Here is a 19,053-nt window from a genome sequence, read left to right as displayed (position 1 = left end):
GAGGGTGAAACTTGTTTTGGAGTGCATGACTGTGGGAGTGGGATGCGTGTGTGCTGCAGGATTTGATCCAAAAACTTCAGAGAATCTGTTCCTTTGGTCTGACTGCTTGGGGCTGCATCTGTCATCTTAGTCTGTGCAGAACTCATGTACTGGCCCATGGTAGGGTTGTATTTTCAGGCACTGATATAAACATACAGTCTTAATAGAGAGGACTTCTCCTTTTTCACAGCAAGTAGCTTGGTGAAAAATGGGTCAGGCCTAGGTAGAACCACATTTGCAAACATTATTGATGTTGAATGAAGCTTGGGTCAAAACGTAGGCTTTGTGCTTTCTCCTTTATTAGAGCTTCAACTCAAGCCCTTTAAATCTTTTTTGTTTAACTCAGATGGATGTGAAGGAGAAAGCTTTAACTACTGGAACTTGTAACTTTTGTATGTGGAACTTGTATCTTTTGCTTGAAAAGTGCAGAAAAAAGATATTTAGAATATTGATTAAGATACAGACTATATATGAATTGAGAATAACTCCGTTACAAACATATTTAAAGCACATTCCTGTGTGCTGGTTCTGGTAATTCAGTTATTAAATTAGCACAGCATTTTAATAGAGCACTTTATAGTGCATGTAAGGATAAAGTATACCTGGACTACAGTCAGTGACAGTAATGGAGTTTCAGTTCATTTAACAGTATAGCACATGCCCACGTAACAAAACAGATTCTTAAATTTGCCGCAGGCTCATGCAAGTCTTCCCTTGCATTAACATTATTATTTCAAATACAGCATAAAAGAAATGGGATGTACCAGTTTGAAGTGTAGGTAGACATGGCCTGTGTCTTAGTCCGTAACCATTGTTCACATAAATGTAGTTTATGCATTCAGCCTAATAAAACTGAACCTCTGCAATTAGATAACTGTTTTAATGACAGGCTAATTTGAATAAAGTGGATGGTTTTCAGCTTAAATTTCTTCAAGTATAATGGTATACTATAAAACCATTGCAGTGCATGACAGTCAAGAGGGTAAGTGTGCCATAGCATTTGCAATTTTAAGGTCTGCAATCCTCTCTTAGTATAGCTGTGAAATCCTGTCTGATGTGGATGTGCTGACACCTTCTATTCTCTGTGTGTATAGATTGCTGGTTGGTTGGGTGTTTTTTGTGTTGTTCTGATGGCAACAAAAACATTAATATCCTTTTCCCCTTCCCCCTTCCTCTGCAACCTGTTGGTATCCAGTCCAGGATATGTTTCCTGTCTTGTCTGTCTATTTGAAAATCAGTGGTGTGGTACTCTTTGTCTCATTTTCCCCTCCCTGCCAGTCCCGGGTCTCTTCTGTTTCCCTTGCCAGAGCCTTTTGCTTGCTTCCAGCCTGGACAAGGACAAAACCTGCTACTCACAGCTGGGACTCCTTCAAGTGTGGTGTTCCTTCCCCTCTTGACCCATCGCTTCAGTCCCATTCCTTGTCTCCCAGCTTGGGGACCACTGTGCTGTTTAAAATCCTCTTATCTGGACTTCCTCATCCTTCCCACTCCTTCATGTGTCCTTGAGTATATCAGGCAGACATGGCAGCAGGAAGGGTCAGTGTGTGTAATCGGTGAAGTTCATGATAGTCTTCCCTCACAGTCTGCTTAGGAGCTCTGAGGGCTCTTGGGTGGGGTGGGCACACGTGGTTTTCTTTCTCTTGTGAGTGAGTGAGAGCTAAGATCTTTCTAGTTTCACTTTCTTCTTTTTTTTTTTTTTGCTTTGTTCCTCAAAGTAAGTCAGAGGTGAAACTGAACTGGTTCTTTTTTTCAGTTTGAGTTACATTCAGGTCTAGTGCAGTGATTTTTGAACTTCATGCGTGGCAATTTGGAGAGAGTTGGGCAGCACATTGCTGTTGAGGAATATTGCTTCTAGCTGCTCTCTAAACTAAATAATAAAAAAAAGCATTAGTGATCCTGCACTGCTTCCTTGGGATGTTTTGCTGGTTAAGGTTGCAACAGCTGACAGGCAGAGTGTAGCACCCCTCACACTTAATAGTGAAAAATTTAAATTGGGGGACTGTTTTAGGCTAGATTAATGTGAACTACATTTCTAATATAGGGATATACTGGGTTCAGTAGCAGGTCCTTCTGCTAAAGTTTTCATCAGATGTGCCTTGAGTCCTGTCAGCACTTTGTTCTTGTTTTGTTGTTGGTTGTTTTTTGATCGCACCGCTCTTCTGGGTTGAGGTGGGGGATATTTTAACTGCTGTATGTTAACTTGAAAGGTAAAATCCTTTTTTTTTTTCTCTCTTTCTCTTTCTGTTTCTCTTTCTCTGATACTCTGCTTTAGGTTGTCAACCAGAAGGATTTAGAATAATGAAAAGGTTGTGACCATCAAGGGGGAATGTCAGCGCTGCCTTCCTGGGACAGGAGGATTGAAAAGGAGAAGGGACCAGAACTGTTTGATCCAGGCTGCTTTTGACTGCTGACACAATCTGCTGTACCCTGGTGGTGGTGGAAGAACAGGGCAGTCGTTCCTGCTTGGTTCTGTGGTATCACAACAGCAGGGTCACCATGAATGTAACAAGTTTATTCTCCTTCACCAGCCCAGCAGTGAAGAGGCTGTTGGGGTGGAAGCAAGGGGATGAAGAAGAGAAATGGGCAGAGAAAGCTGTTGACGCATTAGTGAAAAAACTGAAGAAGAAAAAGGGTGCTATGGAGGAGCTGGAAAAAGCACTAAGCTGTCCTGGTCAGCCCAGCAACTGCGTCACAATTCCTCGTTCTTTGGACGGCCGGCTCCAGGTGTCTCACCGGAAAGGGCTCCCACACGTCATTTACTGCAGAGTGTGGCGCTGGCCGGACCTGCAGAGCCATCACGAACTGAAACCTCTGGAATGCTGCGAGTTCCCCTTTGGTTCAAAACAGAAGGAGGTTTGCATCAATCCCTACCACTACAAGCGGGTGGAAAGTCCTGGTAGGTTCTTTCTTGTTTGTACCTTTACACCTTATCTGAACAATGCAAAGTGTGGCAATTAATCACGTGACTCATCGGCTTAAATAAGCAAAAGTGGCTGTTTGCACACGTCAGATTCTTCCTGTGCAGTTTATCTGGATGTAGGCATTGATTAGCAGTTCTCCCTTTCACGTGGCGAATGCTTCACTTGTGTAAATGTTTTGTCACTACACAGAGGTAGTCTTAGCATGTGCCTCAGGCTGCTGGGCCTGGTGTCATCTGGGAATGTTGGTACCCACTATCCCTCAGTTAATTTGTTGTTTACTCAACTGTGCAGATCTGTGATTTTGTACGAAACACTGCAGGCTAACGTAAAGGATTATGTGCATTATCTGTGTGTGAAAACCATTCTGACACACAGCAGTAGTAATACTAGTAGTAGTATTTCCAAATTATTATTTCACTTTATCACTTTATTTTCTTCATCCTACAGAAAATAGTACTGTTTTTAGGATGTTTCACAATTGTTGCCTTTTAAAAAGACTTTGAGTTTAGACAGCAGATTATAATCCCCTCAGTTGGAACTTTGATAGCACTGTTTGATTGTACATGAAATTTTACTGTCTGCTGTTCTGCGAACACAGTTTGCTTACCTGTTACCCACTGCCTCACTTCTTTTTTTAAGGTGCCAACCATCCTCTCTTCAGCCTCCTTTTCAAAGGCCAAACCTCTTTTTGATAACTCCATGCTTAATTTCATTCCTGCAAGCTTATTATCAGGGAATACTTCCAGGGACTAAATTGAACTGTGCTTGGATGTATCATCACCAGTCTCCAGCTGTTTGTGAGGGTGTACAGGGACAGCTGCAGAAATGCATCGCAGGCATGGGTGGACTTCCCTGGTTTCAATGTGGGAAGTCCAGCAGTGTTAGCCATAAACTGCATAAACGGCAGCTGTCTGTAGAGTGGCAAGGATACACAGATCCATGATGGAAATGAGGTGGTTGCAGGATTGTTTCACAGTGGATGGAAATTGCATTTGTCTTGGATCTGCAATGCACAGTGCATATCTTGATGTTAAAGATATACTGTGTTAGTATTAACTTGGAAATCATGTGAATGGCAGATGCAATTCCCATAATGTATGTATTTATGCAGCAGCAGCTTGAACAAAGGAACTCAGCACTGAAAAACAGTTCTGAAAAAAATTTAAAAAAAATTCTCAACAATTTCATGTTAAGTACAAGAGGGATAATAAAATAGTCATGTACTTGTACTGCTGGATGTCTGCATATGTCTGGGTTGGTTGCTTGCATTTAGTATTCCAAAATTCTGAAAATTAAGATTCCTGAAACACCTCTATTTCTGTCAGACTGAGCAACAGTTGGGCTCTTACTGTAATGCCAGATTACATATTCTAACTAATTTTGCTTTAGTATTGAAAACAGTTACTGAGTCTGAGAACATTCTCATATGGACCATTTATGCCATATATAAAGCCAGGTATTTGTAAATATCCTGTCACTTCACAGAATCGCAGAATCACTGAGGTTGGAAAAGACCTCTGAGATTGTTGAGTCCGACCTTTGACCAGACACTTCCATGTCAACCAGACCGTGGCACTGAATGCCACATCCAGTCTTTCCTTAAACACCTTCAGGGATGGTGACTCCACCACCTCCCTTAGCAGCCCATTCCAATGCCTAATCACCCTTTCTGTGAAGGAATTCTTCCTAATGTCCAACCTAAACCTCCCCTGGCACTGCCTGGGACTCTGTCCATATTCTGTGTTCACTTCTGTGAGTTATGCAAGATAGAATAAATTTCAAAAGATGCCTAACTAAAATGTACATTTTAGGCTGGGTTTGTAATGTAGGAGGGGTTTGTGTTTAGTCAGCCACAGATTGTTTTGAGGGATATTGCACAGAGCTGAGTGGGAAAACAACTTTTGGAAACAGGTGGTAGCTGAACTCCCATTTGGTTTGGAGAGCTGTACTCTGTAACTTCTGACTTCTTTTTTCCTGTCCCTTCCTTGTTCTTGCTGTCCTCCAAGCATGGCCTTTATCTTCATTTCCTTGACAGTCACTCCCAAATTCTGCTAACCATTTTTTCCCATTTTTGCCAGGACATTAAAACACCATTATTGCTGCATAAGTGCTTACACTTTGAGATTAATGGGTAGTGGGAATTCATGCATGAGTCACCATTTCCAACAGTCTATGGACTCGAGCAGATATCAAGGTTTGTGCTTCCCAGAAGGCTTAGAAATGTGCTTTCTCTTGACAAAGCAAAATTGGAAACTCAGATTGTGTATGAGACGTGTTTGTATGCAAGGTACATCATGAATTTCTGGCTCTGCTTGACAGTGTGGTCTCTGTTTAACTGTTTTGTGCAGAACCAGTTACTGGAGAGCTGAAGGCTATGATCCGTGCATGGGATGGCATCTGTCCTTTCATTCTTCTGCTGATTGTTGTGTGATTTGTTTCAGTGTTGTGTAAGGTTTGAGGAACGGATTAGTGGTAAATCCTCAAATATGTAAAGTCAGGTAATGCTCTTTGTTGGGAAATCAATGCTGTGGATGCATCTCAGTTTCCACAGTGCCAGAGGCATGAATGGATTTTCTACCTTGATACCTTAGTCCATCTTCACTGTTTAGCTTGTGAAGATAAGCTTGGAAGGCATGAGAACTGGCGCTCTGTGGTGTGTCTGCCAGCTACAAAGCTACACCTGAATCCAAGTAAGATTTTTGTGTTAGTCAGGCTAGATAGGAGCAGGTTGTAAACAGTGAGAGGAGGCAGAAAACTATCAGCAGTCTCAAACAGGGAATCTCCCAGTGTCCCTGCACATGGAAGGGAATGTGGCATCTGGCAGGCACGCGGGTGTGACATGATAGGACCATGCTCGTGCCTAACCTGACTGGGAGGCTCTGCACAGGCACGGGGGCCTGTCTGATCCTGTGGCATGTCAATCAAGAAAACTAAACTCACAGAAAACTACTTTTTGGCACAGTTAACTTGGCAAGCTCAGTGCCCTCAGCTCATTCACGTGGAACCAGATGGAAGCACAGCAGTGTGGGGGCACAGGGTGGAGGTGAGGAAGGGTGGCCTTCCTGTCACAGTGACACTTGTCCAGCCTGGAACCAGCGAGCTGATGGAGCGATGGAGCCCCGCTCCATGGTGGGGTGCATGGGCTGCTCCTGCTCGCTGTGTTGTGCCAGCACAGCTGTTCCCATGGCCTTGTGCTGAACCGGTTACTTTTCCTCTCCTCTGCTGTGTTATCTTTCAGGCTGATCAGGGCAGCACAGGGGCTTTCATCCTGGCTGCGGGAACATCTGTACCAACACAGCCCTGCGGAGGACGTCTGGGAAGGAGTGTGGAGGTGGAGGGACGTGAGGGGAGAAAGTAGAGACTTGTTGCTGGGAGTCGGAATGCAACCTTGCACTTGAGTGCCAGGAGGAAATATCTCCTCGAGATGGGTTACAGTAGCTCACTGCTGCTGTTCCCTACGTCTGTTGTGTGCAGAATTATTTCTGGAGCAGGGCAGTTAATGGCTGTCGGATTTCTCCCTTGGCAAGGCAAAGCAAAGCTTTTAATTAAGGAGGGCAAGGTCTGAATTTGATGGCTCTTAAAAATTGGCATGCTTAGCTGAACTGGTGTGCTTGCTTGGCTGAATCTGCTTTTTCTCCTCAGTTTTATTTTTTGGTTTAGAGATATCTGTCGAGATTATCCTTAAGTATGATCAAGACTTGAGAAATAATTAGTTGTACAGCATACACAGAGGCTATGAGGAAAAACCCAACACAATGTTTCTCAGCCCTCTAAAAATGCCACAAATGACCTCTCAAGTTTTGCTGGAGAATATGTAAAGTCCCTCCTGAGACACTTCCTTCCCATCTTTTATTCCTTAGGTTTCTGTGGAGATACAGCCTCTGCTGCTTGCTTGTCCTCAGTTATGTCAATGAGACCAGATGAAAGATATCATCCAGAATTTAGGGGAAAAAAAAGGCCTGTATCCTGTTTGCTCTAACAACAAAACAAAAGAAATGGAATATGGAACAGGGAGGATGAAGAGGTGCTTAAATTGACACAGCTATTAAAAATAATAATAATAAGTCACACCTCTAATGTGGCTTTAGGGGAGGAGGTTCAGTTCTTTCGCCTTAGCTAAAGGGGAAGGAAGGAAGATGAAGAAACTGAATATTTAATTTTCTTAAAGTGCTGGTGAACACTAGCTCTCCTCCATTCTGATGCAGAATTGTGTTTGCCTCTACTAAGTGTCTTTGCCCATCATCCTGCTAGGTTCTGACTTTATACTATGTTACAAAGGAGGCAAAAGAGAAATTAACCTTCTTTTTCATGTTTAACTTGTGGAGGTGGTTGAAGGTACAGTGTTTCTGTAAATGGCTATCCCTCGTTTTTTTGCAAGTAGCAATAAAGAGTAGATAAAAAAGGCTGAATGGTTGTCTTCTGTTAAGGTTCTCTTCTTCAGGGAGCTGGCTGCTCTACATTGAGGGGCTTTATGAAGCTGACGGTGCCAATGTTCCAGCCAAACTGGGGGCAAGCAGTGGTCACTTTTTGGTGATGCAGACAAGTATCCTGTCCTAACAGTTGAATTTTCAATTCTGCCTAAAAATGGTGATGTTCCTTTCAATTATAACCATGAATTCAAAGTGTGTGTCTGCTTCAGCAAGCTTGTTGCTGGCCAGAAACATTTTACCTGCTTTACAGCTGCTTTTTGCCACAAGAGCAGGCCAGGTCCCCAGGCTCTGAGGAGAGCAGTAGGTGTGTCATGCTGGTTTTGCTCTTGGTGTGGACTCTCTGCCTATGACTTTAACCTGATTATTTTCGTATTTGTCTTTGATCTCCTCTGCTTTTTGCTCTCAGTGAGGCTCTGTAAGGCAACACACCTACTGCAGGCTCCCACAGAACCAGGCCTGGTGGAGGATAATGCCAGCAGTGCTAGGCATCTGGAGGAAGGGGAGAGGAGAAGAGGGAGAGAGGAAAAGGCAAAAGGGAAGCTGCTCCTGGGGTGTAAGGGAGGGCAAAATTGCTGCATCCCTTCAGAGTTAATATGTAGAACCAAGTTAGAAAAATCCTTGTTCCTGCATGATTTCCATAGCAGGATTTCTTCACCTCTGCAGGCTGGGGGTGAGGGAGCAGAGTGTCGTCCCTGAGAGGTTTTGCTGTACAGCCATGTGTGCGCTTGGGTGTGACTTTAAAAATAGCGTTGCTACAACAGGTGGGCACAACTATAGGATAGTTCCCCAAAATAGCAAAAGCAACCATCAGTTTGCTTGGCAAGCAGAATAAAACTTCCCTCATTTTGGCTTTGCAGAATTCAGTTCTGAAATTCCCCACCAGAGCTGACCTGGGTGAGAGGAATTGAAACAAGGAGGTGGAAGGAGGGAATGGTCTTATAGCAGGGCTTTCCTTGTCTAGCCTTACTACATGTCAGAAAAAGAAAGTGCAATAAAGGGATAAAAGTTGCTAAGAAAGATATGTTTCTGTCCTATTTGGTGTGTGTTTACTTTCTTTAAAATTAACCAGATACAGATGTTTCTTCTGATTTGAAAGACCAGACTTCCAAGTTTTAGCCTACTCAGTAGGATGGTGACTGTGGCTTTTGTACAGTTAATTTGAACTCTGGTCTGTGTAAATGTCTGAGTTAATACACACTATCACTGTGACTTCCTCCTGCATCAGGACTGCTCCTCCACCAAATCTGCTTACAAGGACTCCCTCTCTAATGTGCATACAATTAGTACTAAATTCTGAAATTGACCTTGACAAATGTCAGTTTAATCAGAATGTCAGCTTATCAGAGCATCCACAAATAAAATCTAATGTTAGCTGAATATTGTAATGCAGGAAATGTCCTAATATTACTTGTCAAATGCATTTAGACCAGATGTCTGATGTAAAAGCAAAGTCAGTAAAGTAACAACTGTTCTGCCGTTTGTTTTGGGTTTTTTTAATACATCTTCATTTGTGACTATGCAAAATGACAAGCCAAGCTGTGGGGTCTCCCAAAACTGCAAATAAAATTAAGAGTTGAGAAAACAAGACAGCTCTCAGCTTTGTCCTGGAATAGAAAGCTTGTCTTTCTGTCACCCAAAACAGGTTGCTGAATAGCTACAATTACTAGAATAGAGGTTTGGAGTGGAAGTCTCAAAGACTGGAATTTCTCCTTTTGAGAAACCAGCAAAGCAAAGCTGTGATACCACAGCCAAGGGTTACTGGAAGAGCTTTAAGTAGTTCAATCCTCAGAGATTGCTTTTGACACAATGCTTATTAATTTTATATTTTTAACCAAGAATATCTCAGGCAACATGAGAAAACCTAATGACATAAACAGTTTTCTCTCTACACAGTGTTTTAGTGTTTACAAGCAAGATCTTGGCAAGGCCTTGCAGTCTGAATGCTTCAGTGACTCTAGTGCTGCAGAGAGCAGACCAAACAGCACGTTCAGCTGAGCATGTGTTGGTACCTGCTCTGTTCCCACCGTGGGACTGGAGTGCTCATCAGGATGCCACAGCCAGCTTCAGCTGCTGTGACCTCAAAGGCAGGAAATGAAGCTGGGAGTCTTCAGAAGGGTTCAAATTTGTTAGTTTAACACAGCTGCTGTCTTTTGTTGGTTTTGGAGTTTTTTCCCCCCTTCTCCTAACTCTTCCTTTTTGTTATAGCTTAGTCTTGCAGGATTTTCCTATTTCCAGATAGCGTGAACTTTTGTTTTAGGATTTCCCTTCTTCCCAACCTGCAGTTCTGTTTTTCTGGCAAAACATACATGGCTTTGCATCAATTCATATGAAAATGCAGCTATATAATGCTTGGAAATGAAAGTGCTTTGTCTGATGGTAGTGTTGTCAGATCTTCATTAGCACTGAGGGCCCTGTTGTGGTACAAACCCTTTTACAATACATATGTTAGCCAAGTCATGGTTTTGAAGAGCAAAAAGTGCAGCACCAATTGCTTATATTTTTCTTTTTCCATTTATTCTATAAATAAATTTTTTACAGAAGAAGTAGAATCTACTTTGGCAAGGAAAGTGGATCAAAGTCTGTCTTTTTATATGTGGCCCCTTGTATTTCATTACATGGTCTTTCAATTTCCATACGTGGAAAGAGAGATACCTACCCAAATTTTGACATAACATGCAAAGAGTGTGGAAAAAATGAGCCCTTGAGGGAAGCTAGCTGTCATCTGGGCTTGTGTAAGATAATCAAAACCCATCTGGATAGAAAATATGCTTCTTTGAAAGTACAGCAGGTCCTTTGGATTGGATTAGTTTGGGGTTTTTCATGGAGAAACTTAAAAAAAACGTAGTTATGTTCATAAATTGGAGAGTTTCTGTGTTTGCTGAAATCATTATCTCTGGAATGTGAAAATAGAACAAAAAAGAAATGCAAGAAGATCTTTATTTAGGATAGCACAGCTGTTAGTTTTCTGAAGAACAGGGTGACATGCTGGAGATAAAAAGAGTAGAGATCAGTAAGTTTCTTCAAAGGGCACTATTACATTTTCATAAAAGCATTTCTTCCTTGGTGTGGTTAGTCAGAACATTTATCTGAACAGCCAGGTTGCCTTTGGTCTATCTTCTGTATTTTTGGCATTCTTGGCTCCTAGATGAAATAGCCCTGTGGGTGAAATTGCCCTGTAGCTCTAATTTCTTTAATACAGCTCCTCTTGTTTGGTGCAGGCATACTTGGTCTTATTTGCATTGTAAAAACAAGCTCCCCAATTCCCAGGCTGTCTTGACAGACACGGGGCCTCAGCTACAGTTCCACAAACATACCCAGCCTGCTTCCTGGGGGTTTATCTCCCTCTTTCTTACTAGTAACCTTACTGGTAGTAGTCAGGTATTAACTCTCAACTCCAGGTTCACATTGACAGAAAAACTTGGGAGTAAAATTTAGCCACAAGTATAGCACATAAAAACATTTTAATCCGGTGTTTGAAGAATTACAGAAATCAAGCTGTTGGATGACTTGTGGTTCTACTCCATTAACTTTAATGAGGCTGAGTTTGCAAATCTGTTGCAGTAGGTTTTTAAGATGACAGTGTATTCAATAGTATGTTTCCTTTAAATATATGCTGATGATACTGATGATAATTTTTTTTTAAAAAATGATTTTTTATTGTATCTGTGTTCCCTTCCGCTGAAGAGGAAGGGAGGAATTGTGTTTGCAAATGGTTAGAGCCACATCCTGCAGAGATCTGCCCAGCAAAGATGTGCACTGCTTCATTATTTCATAGCAACAGGTGTGCTGGCTTTGCACCGAATAACTCCCTCATGCTCTCCCCTTCAATTATACCTCTTCCTGGAGCTGGCAGCTGCAGCAGAGATCAGCCTCCTCCCCTGCTGGACTGAGCCTCAGTAATTTGTTATTCCATGTGGCTGAGGTCTGCAACCTGACCAGAAGCTCAGCGCCTTACGCAGGGGTGAGGGGAGCAAGGAGGGTGTGCATCCCCCTTTATGGTTTGAACTCCTGGCAGCCTTCCATGCTCCAAAGGGCCCGGTCCCTGCTCACGTCTTTATTCCTGAGTGAACAGCACTCAAATGAACTCCTCTGTGGCTCCACTAGGAGCAGCTTCCCTGCAAAAAAGCTGGGAGCTGCAGAGAGATCAGGTTATGGCAGTGAGTGACTTGGAGTTAGACTAACTGGAGCACTGCAGCCTCTGTCCCACCTGATGTGGCCTTTCAGGGCTTTTCCTCCTCATTGAAGGTTGTGTGTGTGCAGAGAGGATGTGAATTAGGGGCAGCACTCAAAGTAAATTCTGCAATGATACTTTTGAGACTATTTGTGTTGTATCAATACCAGCTGTATTGTTTTTCCCCCTTTTCCGTGTATATTTTGAAAAGAAGTTGGCATTTAATCACTTGAGGTTGATGGAGTTGGACAAAAAGCGTGGGTTTGCATGAAGGACACATGGGAAAAGGAGACTTGTTTTTATCTCAAGTGCTTCTAAACTTTGCCAGTGGTTGTGCCCAACAGGAGAAAACATGTATATATACCTTGGGAAAATCTGGCACTGCATTAATTTAATTACAGAAAACATACAGAAAATATCCTGTTCTCCTGCTATTTTAAAATGCTGTAAATCATGTGGCTTCCTCTGATGTCATGTGTGTCATTGTTTAATGTGAGGTAGGGGATGGGAAAGGTAGGTGATGTACTTTTTGCACAAATTAACTCCAGGAAAGTTAATGGTTTGACCTTCATCTGTAGGAAAGGAAGAGATACGAGAGCTGTGTTTTTAATGCTTGGAAAAGTAAGAAAGAATCATAAAGACAGGAAGGGGAAAATACATTTTCACACATGATCTCATTGTTAATTTTTTCACTGCTAATTTATTAGCCCAGCAAATGTTGACTATGACAATTAAATAGTACTTGACCTAGCTGCAAAAGGACTTCTTGGTTTAACAGAACAAGCTTAATTCTGAGAGACCCTGATATTCAGAGAACTTGGCTCTGACATGTTGAGGATGAGGGGATTTGTGATGTCCACCTGAATGCTGAGCAACTTTTTACTCAGGGGTGACATCTACCTCAAATATTTGAGATCTGTTGGAATCTCAGTGAAGTTGCTCTAAGAAATTGAGAGATCAGATTAAATCCTTAAAACCTGCTTCTGACCTGGGCAGCCTTAGTTTCAGGAGTGAGGGTTTAGGGTTTTTTCAGTGTATGTTCAATGAAGATTTCTGGGATCAGACTGCTCATGCATTAATGCCACTAGCAGGCAAAAATGGGGGCTTAATTTCTCTTTTAGGCATATGCAAAAAAAAAAAAAAAAAAAAAAAGGGAAACCTACTTCTTTTTAGTTAATCTGTGACTTTAGGAATAGAGAGTGAGTTTTTAGTGTGGCATTCATTTATATCCCCTTTAAACATGAACCTAGACCTCAGACCTGGTCTATGTGTTGAGTGGTATCCTGGTACTCTTGGACTTCAGGGCACCAGAGTAAGTACCTGAGTGCTGCTTCTGTAATAGCAAAGTGCTGAAAGAGTAAAGATGCCCCAGTGTCCTGGAAGAACCTGTTTGTCATGTCAAGAAAATGCTGGGTTTTATTTTCTTTTGTTTTGTTGTTCTTTTTTTTTTTGCAATTAGTTTGTAATTCAGCCTTTTAATAAAGCAGCTGTCTCCAAAACACCTTTCTTAATCTGAATGATAGTTACGTCTGTATAGGCTTGTTGTGCACACATGCTCCTGTTCCTCTTTTGTGTGCCCAGGTGTTGAGGCCAGAGCAGGAGTCTCAAGGGGAGGGGGTGGTAGCCTTGGCTTGTTTTTCCTGGTTTTTGCTGGGTTTTTGGCATCCTATCTTGAAGGCAGACTGTGTGGGGGGGTTTCTTCCAGTCCTGCTCAGCCATGGAGTTGAGAAATGGAGGTTCCAAAGGGGGAAGACATGAAGAGGACTAGCCTTTTTATTTCTCTTCCACTACTTTGTGCATGGACCTTCCTCTCCCAGACCTTGCCTCTCCTCCTCTATCCATCACCCAAAAATTTCTGTGAATAGAAGAGCTTTTAATCCTTCAGTGAGCTTGGACTTTGCTGTGAGGCAAAGATAGAAGCTGAGGAACTGGAAAAAGACTTGATTCTTTTATCTTAGTGTATCTGGTATCATGTTCATATTCCCAGTTTGGAAGAGACCTTTGTTTCTCTGCTGAGAAGGCTTCAGAAGTGTGGTGAGACTCATAGTTTCTGATGTTTCTCTGATCCCACAGTAGCACATAGTTGCAGCTCAATTGCTGCTCAGTTGGTTTTTTTGAACTACATAATTTTGTTTAAATTGCACATTTTGTAAACTGACTTGAAGAGTTAGTAAGTGTTTTAATAGTAACTTGTAAGAACATAGTCCAGGTTAAAAATAAAATTACAGCTGTTGGGGCCAGACTGAGTTCAAGGCTTATTAGTATTGTCTTCAGGAAAAAAAAAAAATCTGTTCTTACTAACAAGGGTTTGGGTTACAGGCCATTAGGTGATTAGTAGGATGACAAGTGCAGCAGGAGGAACTGCATGTCAGCATTGTCAAGCTCTTCCCAGCATCTCTTTGTGCGAGTAAGACTGAAAAGCAGAACTGTGGTTTGTTCTTGGCTCTTCTTCACTGGCCCTCTGTGGAAACAAGCTCCCATCTGGCAAACCGGGGAGCTGCGGATTCAAGCTGTGCAGTAACCGGATGTAAGGGAAAGAGTTCTTGCTTGGACATGTGCTCCTAGGCTTGACTACCTTGTTTTTGAGGCAGATGCGGATATGCCAGGGGGGAGGAAGAATGTGGGGTTTTTTCCCCTGTATACCTTCAGAACTGAGTCTCTAACGCTGTGGCTTTTCTCTCTTTCTCCCTTTCCAGTCCTTCCTCCAGTGCTGGTTCCAAGGCACAGCGAGTACAACCCCCAGCACAGCCTTTTGGCGCAGTTCCGCAACCTGGGACAAAACGAGCCCCACATGCCACACAACGCGACTTTCCCGGACTCTTTCCAGCAGCCCAACAGTCACCCGTTCCCCCACTCGCCCAGCAGCAGCTATCCAAACTCACCTGGAAGCAGCAGTAGCACCTATCCGCATTCTCCAGCCAGCTCGGACCCAGGAAGTCCTTTCCAGATGCCAGGTACAGTCAGCTTCCCTTCAGAAGGGAGAAGGTGGTTGGACATCACTGCTGTCATGGGTTTTTTGCTTATTAACGCCAAATGATCGGCCAACACTTGTGTTCAATAGCAAGTTGAGAGATGTAAGGTAATACAGAGTATAGAATCTCTTTGTCTGGTAATATTGAAGGCTTTAATATTGTGCCTGTTTCAAACACAGTTAAAACATTACAGTAGAACTCCTGTGGGGTGTGGGGAGGGATCCAAAATACTCTGGGGACCAGTTCAGCAGTTTAGCCCACAAAGCATAGTGTTCAATGCAGTAAAAGTGTGGTGCTAGAGATCATCCTTGCTTAAGAAAGAGATCATCATAGGTTCATCACAAGGCTTTAGCTCTGCAGAAAAAGGATATTTCTCAAGGTGACCATGGTACTGCTACTTGATAAACAATTTCTTCGCATAGTGGTGTAATTTCAAGCAGCAAATATACTTCAACTGAAACACGGGTCCTAAAAACAACTCTTCAGGCAGTTTTACTACCTAAAGTCAGAGAAGTAAGAGCCTTCCTTTGTTGACTGGTGTCTGTAGAAAATTCTGTGAAGCTGCCTTATTTACATGTGGCTGGATAAAAAATACTGCAGAAGCAGTCTGTAGTGGATTTCTTGATCTATATGCTGGGAGAAGGACACAGTACAAATGCTTACTGATGTTTTTTGCCTGTTTTCTTCAGGGGCTGAGGGAGAGTGTGTGTAAACAAAGCAGCAGATTTGTGAAAAATCTGTTTCCTATCACATGAAATTAATATCCATAGATTTTTGCTCTTGATAATTGTTTCAAATTTTTCTCTTGTGAGTGAAGACTACTGAATTTGCTGGAAGGAAGGAGAGTTTGTATTGGCTTCTCTAAAAAATGTGAGGAGTTCCTGTGAAACCAGCTGGGTTTTTTTTTTCCTTTTTTTTAACGTGATTGCTGTGGTTGGGGGCTCTTCCAACAGAGATAAAGACCCAGGAAGGTCTTCCTGAATGCTGGCTTGCGGAAGTTCACTTGATCTTTGAAGGTCTGTTCTGTCCACACGCCCTTAATGTCAGCAGCTGCAGTGAAGAAATTGAATTAGAGGGCAGGTCAGGATACTGATGTCCTTGATGCTTAGCCCTGGACTGTTGTCCATCTTGCACTAATGGGGAAAGGCTGACTTTTGAAAAATACAAAAATAAAGGGGCAAAGCAGTTATCCTTGAAAACTTTCTGGATACTGGTTAATTTGTTGCCTGTGGCCTTGGAATCTTGTGCATGACCAACATCGTGTTTGCACAAACACTTAGGGCATAGTAAAACAGGAGACTCAAAATCCAGTGCAGTTTGTTAAGCTTTTAATGCAACCCTGTTGCCATCTCTGTCTTTCTCTGCTGCTTTCTCATCCAACTGAGGGTGTTCAAGTAAGGGAATTAGACAGGCACGTGCCAGCATTAGATGTAAAGCTCTCAACAAAATACCAGCTAAACAATCAGTAGTTAATAAATGTCATGAACACGTTTTCTTTAAAAATACATTAAAATCTAAACAAAACCACCACTCCACAAAAACCCCCAAAACTTACAAAGCATTCTCCTGCCTTTTGTTGATGCTAATTTGGTTTTCAGAGTTTTGGAATCCCCTGTGATTATTTGCTGTGGCAGTTTGCAATCCATACTCTCAGTAATGGAAATAAATGTGGGATGAGCAGCAGCAGAGACAGCACAGTGGTAATCTAATCCCAGTTTTTGCAGCGAAAGCTTGCAGGGATCAGGCAAGGGTTTCTCTCGCTCTTGGATGTACCTCTGTGCAATTGATCTGGAGGAGAGTGTCCTCTGGTGTATTGGGAAATGGTGACATTGGCAACTTCCAGCAGCTTCTAAGAAATCTTTTGGGAAGCTTTCCCAGAAGTGGAATAGGCAGCTGAAGGGCAGTGCTGGCTGGGACACGTCAAACAGGGCTGAAAGCTGTATGTTAATGAGTGTGGTCACTGTGCACGGGTTTGTTCTGTGCTGGTGATGCAGCCCTGAATGGGACAGGACAGAGACACTGACAGAGAAATTCCAAACCCAGATGGCCACTTCTGTAGAATTAGGGTTCCTGAATACTCTACTGTTCCCAGTCTACAGAAACAGAGCTAATACTTCATACTGACAGTGATAAGGCCCTGGATATAACTGGGATGTTTAAATACTTTGCTGGTAGGATTGTGTTGGAAACGGAAAAGCTCGAACTGAAAGTTTTCTGCTCCAATTTCTGTTCACTCTTAACATACTCAATATCTACTCCTGGCTGGGCCGTGAGATCTCTTTTGTGCCCTGATGTTTGTATGGCACTTTCAGCCTGCAGAACTGTGGGCTGGAAACACAGCTGAGCTCTCTTTTGTGGCTTTATGTGGGGGTGAAGTGACTTGTTTTTATTGCAGTTGTGCTTAATATGCACAGTAATTCTTTGCTTTCCTTATTTGAGGTCCATGATTGCTTTTTCAGATTTCTGGTGGGTGGAAGTTTATAGCTGAGTCAGGCTGGAAGCATTTCCAGGCTCAAACTGTTTATGTGGATATGTAGATGTGCTTTAAAGAGAGGAAAGGAGTTGTGTATCTCTGCCTTTTCTATATTTAGCTGATACTCCCCCACCTGCTTACCTGCCTCCGGAAGATCCGATGACACACGATACCTCCCAGCCCATGGATACCAACATGATGGCACCTGCAATTCCCCCTGACGTACACAGGGGAGGTAAGAACACTTCCTTCATGTTTTCTGCTTCACTTCTTAAGAGTAAAGAACCTCCAGTTCTATTACTATTACTAGTAATAACTGAGTTTTAATTTTGGATGGATATTATTCATGAAAATTGTTGTCTGCAGAAAAGGGAAAAAAACGGCCATTTAATTTTTCTTCTGTTGTTGTGAGGGATGAAATAGTAAAGCTGGAGATTATTTATAAATGTAAATATTTATTTAAGACAGGAATCTATCCCATGACTCTTTAAAAACGTAAAATATATGGGGTTTATTACTTTCTTACTCCCAACGAACTCAAAGACCAAAGTAATTTTATGTTTTCTATTGGGAACTTCCACTAATCTCTGAACAGAAAGAACTTCTATGAGGCTGCACATTTCTGCATGTGATACTGAAATTACATGTGTGCAAGCAAAGGAATCTCTTTCTCTCTTATGATTACATTGATTTATTGGAGCAATGCAGTTAATGCTATAGAATACCTGCTGAATTGTGGGTTACAGTAGATGTGGTCAAATATAGCTTTCCAAGCAAAGACTTGACCAGAGGAGGAATGCTAAACTGTCAGTTATGTAAATGCCCAGAGACATTTTACATGGGCAGCTGGAATATCTGCTTTTTTTCCTCTGAGACAGTACATCTTATAAAATTGTGCTTTTTTGTTATGTTTTTGTCCTGAGTTTTAAACTTTAGTCTTTAAAGAGTATGTTCTGCTTTTAATAAAGTTCCCCTTCTGGTTATAAGGGCATTTATGGTTTCTTGTATTTTGTGTAGTTCCACCCTCTTGTCCCATTTTTGTTTCATCTTTGAATCAGGCAGTGATAACACTTGGTTCAGAATACAGAGTTACCTTCCTGAGGCGTGGCATTGCTACAGACTTTAAAAATCTGTATTTAAATAAAGACCTGTTGCTTTATGTACTGTGACACAGACATGTTTTTACACATTGCTTGCTAAAGCCACAGCAGCAGCCGCCACTGCTGAGCAAAGGATTCGGTGCATTCGTCATCACATTGTGAGAAATGGCCCCTTCAGAGAACACTTCAGCTTACACAGTTGTGGCCCATGCCAAGAAAGAGCAGCAAGCTGGATGCTGTGCCAGAACAATTATCAAGATCACAAGCACATGAACAATTTAACTGTTGTGTTTTGGATTTTTTGGTGTTGGTGGGTTTTTTTGGGTTTTTGGGGGTTTTTTTGGTACTTGCTTTGCTGCTAAGCTCAATGTCTGGTTTCAGGAAGTATATCTGCCCTTTTAGAACAATTTGGATGGCTTTTGTGTTAGCCTGTTTTACTCTGCTTGGAATGAGTTTTGAATGTGATAAACCCCATCTGTAGCACTCCCCATTTTTTGCTAATCACGCAGACTACACTTTGCGTGTGTGAATAGTTTGCAGGAATTTTGGGCCAGAAATTTACTGCCCCAAAATACATTTATCAAACTTTATGCCTAACTGCAGACCTCTGCATGTGTGTCCCTCTCCCAAAACACGTGAATACTGTAGAATTCCTCTAACACATGAGAGTTGATAAAGAGAAAAGGCTTTACATTTTTCTTCTTGCTCTCTTTATCATTCAGCCATTTCAAAATAAAAATTGTGTCTATTGATATTTTTCCATTCTAGTAGTTTAGTACAATGGATTTTCATCTCTGTCCCTTCATTAAAAAGAAAGACTTTTGGGTGCCTTCACATGTTTATTATTCACATATGTATGCTGTGATTGCAGTACTTTAAAAAAAAATCTGCCACAGGTTGTAGAAGAAGAGTTCTTACTGTGAACTTACTGCACCATTTTTGTTGCA

General features: G+C 42.1%; 1 protein-coding gene across 3 annotated transcripts in view; it reads left to right on the top strand.

Annotated features, from left to right (window-relative positions):
• Positions 1-19,053, top strand: part of SMAD1 (SMAD family member 1) — a 64,045-nt gene that overhangs the window by 37,311 nt on the left and 7,681 nt on the right. For all 3 annotated transcript variants that reach the window (XM_010411990.3, XM_039551104.1, XM_039551105.1), the window contains exons 2-4: positions 2,312-2,935; positions 14,258-14,515; positions 17,125-17,241. In XM_010411990.3, the coding sequence (XP_010410292.1) occupies positions 2,536-2,935; positions 14,258-14,515; positions 17,125-17,241 (775 nt within the window). In that variant the 5' untranslated portion in view covers positions 2,312-2,535. The remainder of the gene's footprint in view (positions 1-2,311; positions 2,936-14,257; positions 14,516-17,124; positions 17,242-19,053) is intronic.

Source organism: Corvus cornix, chromosome 4 (assembly GCF_000738735.6).
Source record: "Corvus cornix cornix isolate S_Up_H32 chromosome 4, ASM73873v5, whole genome shotgun sequence".
In the NCBI taxonomy this organism is placed as follows: Eukaryota; Metazoa; Chordata; class Aves; order Passeriformes; family Corvidae; genus Corvus; species Corvus cornix.
The sequence above is the reverse complement of the archived record's forward strand: the minus strand, read 5'-3'. Positions and strand labels throughout refer to the sequence as shown.